The sequence below is a fragment of the Eumetopias jubatus genome, unplaced genomic scaffold, assembly GCF_037043125.1.
Source record: "Eumetopias jubatus isolate StellerSeaLion01/CBP00866 unplaced genomic scaffold, mEumJub1_p1.0 scaffold_10, whole genome shotgun sequence".
NCBI lineage: Eukaryota > Metazoa > Chordata > Mammalia > Carnivora > Otariidae > Eumetopias > Eumetopias jubatus.
The window spans coordinates 62,311,647-62,320,374 of NW_028274816.1; the positions used below are offsets into that span (position 1 = coordinate 62,311,647).

At 61.3% G+C, this 8,728-nt stretch overlaps 1 protein-coding gene across 1 annotated transcript; it reads right to left on the reverse strand.

Annotated features, from left to right (window-relative positions):
* Positions 1-4,578: 4,578 nt before the first annotated feature.
* On the reverse strand, positions 4,579-7,759 carry SBK2 (SH3 domain binding kinase family member 2). The gene is made up of 3 exons (XM_028095012.2): positions 7,507-7,759; positions 5,624-5,826; positions 4,579-5,241 (listed from the first exon to the last, which is right to left on the reverse strand). Exons 1-3 carry the CDS (start codon positions 7,757-7,759, stop codon positions 4,579-4,581), a joined length of 1,119 nt encoding a protein of 372 aa, XP_027950813.1.
* Between the last annotated feature and the right edge of the window lie 969 nt (positions 7,760-8,728).

An 8,728-nucleotide genomic window follows, 5' to 3' on the forward strand; every position in this document is an offset into this window, starting at 1 on the left:
TCCCATTTGCGGTTGGGAGCAGGTGCACCCCAACTCTGGGTCCCCTCAGAGGGCCCCACTGGGAGTTTAGGCTCCAGGCCCCCATCTGTGAGCTGGACTTGGTGGGGGGGGCTGTTGGGCACTCTGGCCCCAGGTTCCTCCACCCTCTGCTGCCTTCTGCCAGCCCCAAAGAAGCGGGTGCTTAATTATCCGGTCACTCTATCCCTGCTTGGCCAGGCAGCTAAGCCCAAACATCTGGCCCCAGGGCCCAGGGCCAGGGTGGAAGGCCAGCCCCCACCTACTGCTGGCCCTGACCTGGGCACCTCCCACGGGACAGCTGAGCCCTATCCTGTGCCTGCCAGCTTGCAACAAGCCCAGAACAGTAGCTGCAGAGGCCTAGCGAGCTTGACTGATGCAGAAAAAAAAAAACATTTGACAAAACTCAGCACCCATTCATGGTTGACGCGCACACGCACACACACACTCCTAGCAGAGTAGGAGCAGAGGGGGCTTCCTTAATCACAGGAAGGGTGGGAAGAAAGACACAGATCTGTCCTTTCCCATGGGCGATGACTGTCCACGTAGAAAACCCCAAAGCATCCAGTGGACGAATGGTTAGAGTTAACAGGAGTTTAGCTAGGACGCAAGATCAGTACTCTACAATTGTGTCCCTTGCACTAGCAAGTGTGACCCGTGCCCTGGAAGCACGGACCTCACCAGCACCCCCTCAGACCCCTCCCCCCCCATCGGAATCTGCGTTTTAACAAGGTGGCCGGTGATTCGCGGCCGGCAGCTGTCACGACTGAGAAGAGCTGCTCAAGCCATTTGCATTATCTGTGTCCTAGACTGAACTGCAGAACTCCCACCCCGCAGCTTGTTCATAGAGGCCTTGCTGGGCTGGCCCCCTCTAGCCCCGGGCAGGCTCTTTCCCCCCCGCTGCAAGCAGGGTGCATGTGGGGTGCAGCTGGGTTGGTTTAATGCTCTGCCCATGTTCTTCTTCGTGATTTTTGGTTCTGTGTTTTCTAAGTGAAGTCGATGGGACCGGAGCCCGGGCTCATGCACAGTCACTTCCCTGCTGGGTTCTGGTGGCTGGATGCCCCATCCCCGGTGAGGACCGGCCAGGGAGTAGCTCCATGCCCCAGGCTGAGGCGAGGGCGTGGCATCAACAGCGAATGGCAGAGGGCAAGGGGAAGGAAAAACTTTTGTTGAAGCAAGAAACCCCACATTTTCACTTTGCACTGGACACCCACGTGGTCCTGCTTGCAAGCTTGGGGCTTCCCAGCTGCGGGGAGCAGATCTTCCTTGAGGACCACCAGCCTGGGCACACTTTAGAGGTGCTGGACTGAGGTGAAAAGCAAAGACTCTGGAATCAGGCCAGAGCTGGGTTTGAACTCAGGCTCCAACACCTTTAGACTTGTTGGTCTTCGGGAAGTAGGTTCCTCGCCGTTGGGGCCTCAGTGGTCTTTTCTGTGAAACGGAGGGAAGGCTAGGGAGTGGGTCCTGTGTTTAAGGTCTTGGTTTGTGATTAATTCAGAGCCATTAGAAGGAGGGCAGGGTTTTCTCTTTTCTCCTTGAAGGGAATTCAGAGGCCCCGAGAAGGAAAGAAGCTGATCAAGGCATGAGAACCTTGGACATGCTTGTTTTGTGGGTTTTTTAGCCTCGTTGAGATGAAATCTACATGCCATAAAATTCACCCTTTTCCCGTGTAAAATTCAGGGGTTTTTAATATATTCAGGGTTGTGCAACACTCACCGCAATCTAATTTTAGGACGACTCCACCACCATCACCACCCCCAAGAAGAAAAACTGTGCCCCTCAACGGCCATTCCCTGTCTCCCCCCGCCAGCCCCACCCCCCGGCAGCCAGCAGTCTTTCCTTCTCTGTGGGTTTGCCTGTTCTGGACATTTTCATAATGGGGTCCTGCAATGGCTCATCTTCCAGAGCTGGCCTCTTTCTCCTCCTGTGGTATTTGTGAGGTCCACCCACGACGTGGCATGTGTTAGGGCCTCATTCCTTTCCATGGCTGAGTAGTAGTTCGGAGTCTGGTTGGACGACCTCGTGTTTCTCTGCTCAGCTGCCGATGGACATTTGGGTTGTCTCCACGGATTGGCTATTGTGAGTAATGTCGCTGTGAATATCTGTATGGACGCATGCTTCCGTTACTCATGGGCACAGACCTGGGAGCGGAATTGCCCGGCCCCATGGTAATTCTGTGTCTAACGAGCTGATGAACTGCCGGGCAGTCTCCCACAATAGCGGCACCATTGTTTACACTCTCTCTGTGCCGCATGGGGGTCCTAGCCTCTCCACATCCTCACTAGCACGTGTCAGTGGGTCCGGAGGCTTCTGCGACCTGCCCCCACCTTCTATCCCTATGGTTTCCCTGCCCCAACGCCTGTGTCCTCCCAGAGAGGGATGACCACCTCACGACCCCTCATGCACACTCAGCCTTGCACATTCACACGTACACGGACACCGACACACACCCCCTCACATGCACCCCAGCCCCCCGTGTGGGACACCTTGGGCCACTGATGGTAGCGGGACACCCTAAAATTGAAGACCGTGGACCCCGGGCAGGCAGGACCCAGTCTGGGTTCGGCTCCTGGCTCTGCTCCTGCCCCTGGCCCACGGTGGGAGCTCAGGTGCTGCCTTGGCCTCCCTGGCTGCCCTTGGGGCCCCCACCTGTGAATGAGGAGGATCCCACCAAGTGAACAGATGTTTCTGCCAGGGGGGCTGCTCGAGGAGCAAGCTGCTTTGTTAGTGTTAAGTATTATGATTCGTATTAAGAATTACCTAATTAAGCAACTAATACTTAATTAGCACTGCCCCTGCCCCCTTCAGGCCCTGCCTGGGAATTTTCGTCCTCCTGCCCTGCCCTGGGGCCCCCCACTGGGTCATTATCACCTCCCAGTTAATCCTCAGCTGCTGCCACCAATTAACACCCTCTGCAACCTCCCCTGCCCCTGCCCATCTCCACTCCCCTCTTTCCCAGCTCCACCCTGCCCCAGCCCCCTCCAGCTTTTTTGGGACACACTCTTGGCCTGATGGCTTGGGATAGTTCACATCCACGGATAAGATGGCGGGAGGTCCTGATCATGCTCCCCCCCCTTATGTACCTCCTTATCTTGTTCTCTCTAATGATCCCCTACTCCAGGAAGCTCACCTGGATTGCCCAGGACAGGGGTCAGTGTCACTAGTCCTCTGAATTGAACTAGATTCAAGTGTCTTTGGGGTCACTCCACAGGTGCTGTTAACACCCCCCCTCCCCAGTCCAGGCAACACCTAGGAGGCCACAGCAGGGGCCCTGGGCGGGGGGGGGGGGGGGAGGGTAGGGGCCTGGGAGAGAGTGACACACGATCCAGCTCTGAGTTGTAGCCTTGCTCTGGGCGGGTGGCCAAAGAAGGCGAGGAGAGGAAGACAGAGTGTTTGCAAACAGGGCAGCTGCCAAGAAGGGGCCGGGGTGGAGGGGGGGGGGGAAGGTGTGAAGGAGAGAGGGGCCCAGCTGGTGACTGGCAGCGGCGCCCGGGTGACTTTTCTCCTCCTGCTACACACACGTGCACTCAAGGTCTCGTGGATATGCAAACACAGGCCCGATATCCGCACACACGGAGCCGGGCGCACGCAAACTTCCGTCCCCACCCCCCCACAGGCTCCAACGCTCGGACACATGAAACACACAGTCACGTGACCGTGTCTCCCCCACGCACCATGACTTGTGCACACCCACGGGCCCAGGCGCTCCTGGACACACACATCTGCAGCAATTCCCGCCCCAGTCCAGTGGAAGCGCCTGTGCCCGGACAGACACCGAGGCCAGCCTCGGGCACGCAGCATAGCCACCCCGTGGGGCCGTGTTCTGCCACTCTGTCTCTCTGTCTGCCTGTCCGTCCCTCGCTCCGTCTCTCTGCCTGACAGCATGCTGTCCAGTCTTCCCCAAGCAGACAGACCAGCAGCAGCATGGAGACCTAAGTGCTGGACGAAGCTGGGTGCGAGAAGAGAGGGCACATCATCGAGAGGGTGACAGCCTGGCATGTGGGCAGAAGACACGGGGCCGCGGGAGTGAGACCCAGCCAGGGGGAGAGACAGGGCCGGAAGACAGGAACACGGAGGCAGCCACAGAACCAGACGGGCATTTATTGAGCAAACATCTTCGGCCAGGACGGCTCCGGTTACGCGGGGTACCTCACAGGACGGGCGGGACCCCCGCCCCCCAGCAGGACACGCAGAAGAGACACACTGACCTCAGCAGACAGCTCGCAGGGGAGGAGCATCCCGGAGGGAAGGGAGCAGAGGAGAGGCGGCGGTAGGAACACGGGCCGGGGGGCCTCGCCGAGGGCAGGCCTCGCTGAGCAGGGCAGCGGAGGCCCCCAGGGTGTGCGGGAGGCGAGGTCAAGGGCCACAAGCCCGCGGGCAAGACGAGCAGTAGGTGCCAGAGCCCTGGGGAAGAGGGGGACAGTGGGGCAGACACGTGGCCGTCTCAGCCCCCGCCCCGGCCACGGGAGGGACACAGAATGCCCACGTGGGAGGCAAGGAAGGCAGAAAGGGGAAACGGGCAAGAGAGAAGCCAAAAGCCACCACAAGAAGGCAGAGGTGACCTCAGGATGCGGGGCCCACCTGGTTCCCCTTCCGAGTCTCCGCGGGCAAGGTGGGCTCGGGCTGTCCCCCTTCCCCTCCACCCTCCTCTCTGTCCCCTTCCTCTGCCTCTTCAGCTTCCTCCTCCTGCTGCCTCCAGGGGCGCCCCAGGTAGCCCCGGACGGAGTTCACCGGGCTCCTCTTCCGGGGGTGAGGGTCCAGCAGCCCCCACAGGAGACTGTCGGCCACAGGCGTCAGGCCGAACCAGGGCTGAGGACGGTCCTCGGGCTGGCCCGATGCCTGCCAGATGAGGAAGTCCTCGTAGAAGGGGTCGGCCTCAGCCAGGGGTTGGTCCCAGGGGAAGTAGCCGGTGAGAAGGCAGAACAGCAGGACCCCCAGTGCCCAAGCGTCCAGGGCAGGTTGGATGGGCAGGCCCTCGGGGAGGGGTGGGGGACAGCAGAGCTCAGGGGCCGTGTAAGGGATGGGTGGCCCAGCCAGGCGCAGCAGCGTCCCACGGGGCCTCGTGTGGCCGAAGTCGGTCAGCTTGACCCACTGGCAGGCTGGGTCGCACACCAGCACGTTCTCAGGCTTGATGTCCCGGTACACCAGGCCACGGGAGTGAATGTGCTCCAGGGCCGAGGCCAGCTGGGCTGCACAGCGCTGGACTGCCTGCTGCGGGAGGCCCACCTGCGGGGGATTGGTGTCAGGGCCTCCTGCCCCCTCCCTGGACAGCCGGCAGGGACCTGAGGCCATGCAGCAGCTCCTCAGTCCCAGGGGTGCCCAGACCACTGAAGGACCTCCAACAGACTTGCCACGGGGAGGCCCAGTGTGACCCCGTGAGGCACTGTGAGGCCTAGTGTGACCCCGTGAGGCACTGTGAGGCCCAGTGTGACCCCGTGAGGCACTGTGAGCCCTGGGGAGGTCTAATGCGACCCCCTAGAGACCTGGGGTGAGTCCATGGGGGCAGGTGAATCTCACTCGGGCACAGTGATGGTTCTGTGGTGTCCGTGAATTCCAGAGAGGCCCAGGGAGGGGCCCTCAGGGGCCTGCTCGGGGCCCGTCTACCCACCTTGGGCTGGATGAAGGTGATGAGGTCCCCATACAGGATGGGCTCCGTCAGGAAGCTGTAGGAGTCGGCCGACTCGATGCCAATGCCGTAGGCCGTGACTATGGCTGAATGCGTGCCCAGTGAGAGGCCCACGCAGAACTCATACAGGAAGCCACGGAGAGAGGTCGAGGCCTTTGGGAGTTGCTTCAGCGCCAGGGTGGTGCCTGGGGGCAGTGGGGAGAGGTGTGGAGGGAGTGTGAGAGCCAAGGGTGGCCCTGGCCGCCCCCCACCCCAGCCCTGACTTTCCCACACGCCATCGCCCCCTCCTCCAAACGCTGCCTCCCTGCCACGCCACCCTAAACGCAGCATGGCCACGGAAACGCTGTCAGTGGTACTTAATAATAACAACAATGCAGCATTCGGTGAGTTTCTGCTCTGCTGCGTTGGAGCAGATGGAGGGGGCCCCTTGGGAAACTGAACTCGGAACTTCAAATGCCCTGCTTCCGGCAAACCGGTGCCCAAAAGCCACAGTGAATGCAGAAAAGATGCTCTGCCCCGGAGACTCCGTCCCACCGAGGAGGAGTCATTATGCATAGTGACCTGGAGCGTAAGTCCCCTGGAGGCCGGAACTCTGGCTTCTTCACTTGCATAGTCACCCGCTGCCAGGACCCCGACCTCCCCCACCAGGAGCCTGTGAGTGATGGAGAAAGGTCACCTCCTCGCCTCACACGCTGACCACTCTCCTTCCGTTCCCCAGCTGGATGCTGCAGCGCCTTTCCTAAGCATCTGGGATGCCCTGGACTCCCGCCATGATGGCACAGGCCGCCTTCTGTTTTGATGGCGTCCGTCTGTGCTGTGAGCGCTCGGCCCCAGCACCTCCCAGCCCAGGCGCCGGGCATCCAGAAGGTGGAAAGAAGCACGGCCCCTGTGCCCCATTATGGCTTGTGCCCCCACGTTTGATGGCACACACCTGGACCTCTTGCTCTTTGCATCCGTCTCTGATGTGGGCTGAACTGTGCACCCTCCCTCCCCGAACCCAGAGGTGGAAGTCCCCACTCTGGTTTCGTAGAATAGAACTCTATCTGGGGACAGAGTCTTGAAAGAGGTAAAGTGCGGTCATGAGGGTGGGCCCTAGCCCACTGTGATTGGTGTCCTTAGAGAAGGAGGAAATGGACACAGACACGCAGGTGTGGACACACAGGGAGGAGCCCCGCCCACACCTGGGGGCGGGGGACTTTGGCCTCCAGAAGCATGAGAAAACAAACTTCTGCTGTTTAAGCCCCCCGCCCCCCCCAGTCTGTGGTGCTTTGTTGTGGCTGCCCCAGCACGCTTGCACTCTCTCTCCCTGCGCAGGCTGGAGCTCCTCCATGAAGGCAGGTCTCACGGGTTCAGCTCTGGGGTCCAAGCACCAAGCACTCAGGACAGGGCCGAGCTCCCCAGGGGGCCTTGCTAGGCGTGTCCCTGGATTGGCACCGACTCCGAGTTCCATCCACACTGTGCCGGTCTCAGAGGACAGACAGAGGATGTGTGCACACCTGGCAGGAACGTGCCAGACTGGGGGTGGGGGGACCCACTGTGCTCTGGTCTTGCTGAGGGTCCGGCACACGGTGTGGCTCCGAATCATCCCCGTGATGACCGCTAAGCCAACCACAGGGGAGGACTCTGTCTGCCCCCCCCTTTCTCACCAGCGAGAACCATCGACCTATGCTCACAGAATCACCCACATTTTCGGAGGAGGAGGCTGAGGCTCAGAGAGGGTAGGGGAGGTTCCAAGAAGACACAGCCTGGAAGAGGCAGAGGCAGCACTTGATTCCTGTTTACAGACTCCCGGCCTTGGCTGGCACCTGTCTTGGCCCATTCCACCAGCCCCTGACCCTCCTGCATCTGTCTCCGGGCCCTGGTACCTTTCTGACGGTGGGTGACCAGCAGGACCCGGCCGAAGCGGCCCTGGCCCAGGGTACGCACTTGCTGGTAAAGCTCATCCACCTCGGCTTGGACCAGGGTCTGGGCACTTAGTGCCATCATGTCCTCTAGCTCCAGGGCTGCCTCCTGGCCCTGCCGGAGCTCCTCTGCCGTGAGGCCCCCTAGGTCCTCCTCAGCTACGTTTTCGGCAGCCCCCGTCTCCTCCTGTTCCGCATCTGACTGTTTGCCAGGCATCTCTGCAGGACGGAGCAGAGACAGTGACCCAGGGCCCAGGTCATGCTGGACCTGGGTCTGAGGGAGGAGGGGCTGGGGGCTCATTGGCACTTTCCATTGTGACTCAGTCTCCCTCTTCGTTATGGCATCTGAGGAGTGGGGAGACCAGTCGCTGGTTGGGGTGAGGTCAAGCCTAAGGTCACAGATGTCTCTTGCCCCCACCCCCACATCCTGGCGCCACCCAATGGCCCAAGGGTGAAAGATGAACCAGATAACTCCAGACACCCCCCACCTTGTTTCCAAAGCAAACACACTTGGGCCCTGGGGGTGGATGAGTAGCCTCTTTCTCCTAAGAGCAAACAGGTGCTCTCTGCCTCCAGGGGCTGGTGAGGGCGGCTGCGCACACCAGGGCCTTGGGGGACGCCTGGGACCTAGATGGGAGCAAGCACTTGGAAGGTCAAGTCCTTGAGATGTCTGGGGTCCAACTCCTACAGCCTCAGCCCCTCCCCCCTCAGACCCAGGAGCCCAGCCCCCAGCCCCTCCTCCCTCAGACCCAGGAGTCCAGGCCCCCAGCCCCTCCCCCCTCAGACCCAGGAGCCCAGCCCCCAGCCCCTCCTCCCTCAGACCCAGGAGTCCAGGCCCCCAGCCCCTCCTCCCTCAGACCCAGGAGTCCATGCCCCCAGCCCCTCCTCCCTCAGACCCAGGAGTCCAGGCCCCCAGCCCCTCCTCCCTCAGACCCAGGAGTCCATGCCCCCAGCCCCTCCTCCCTCAGACCCAGGAGTCCATGCCCCCAGCCCCTCCTCCCTCAGACCCAGGAGTCCAGGCCCCCAGCCCCTCCTCCCTCAGACCCAGGAGTCCATGCCCCCAGCCCCTCCTCCCTCAGACCCAGGAGTCCAGCCCCCAGCCCCTCCCCCCTCAGACCCAGGAGTCCAGGCCCCCAGCCCCTCCTCCCTCAGACCCGCGAGTCCAGGCCCCCAGTCCCTCCTCCCT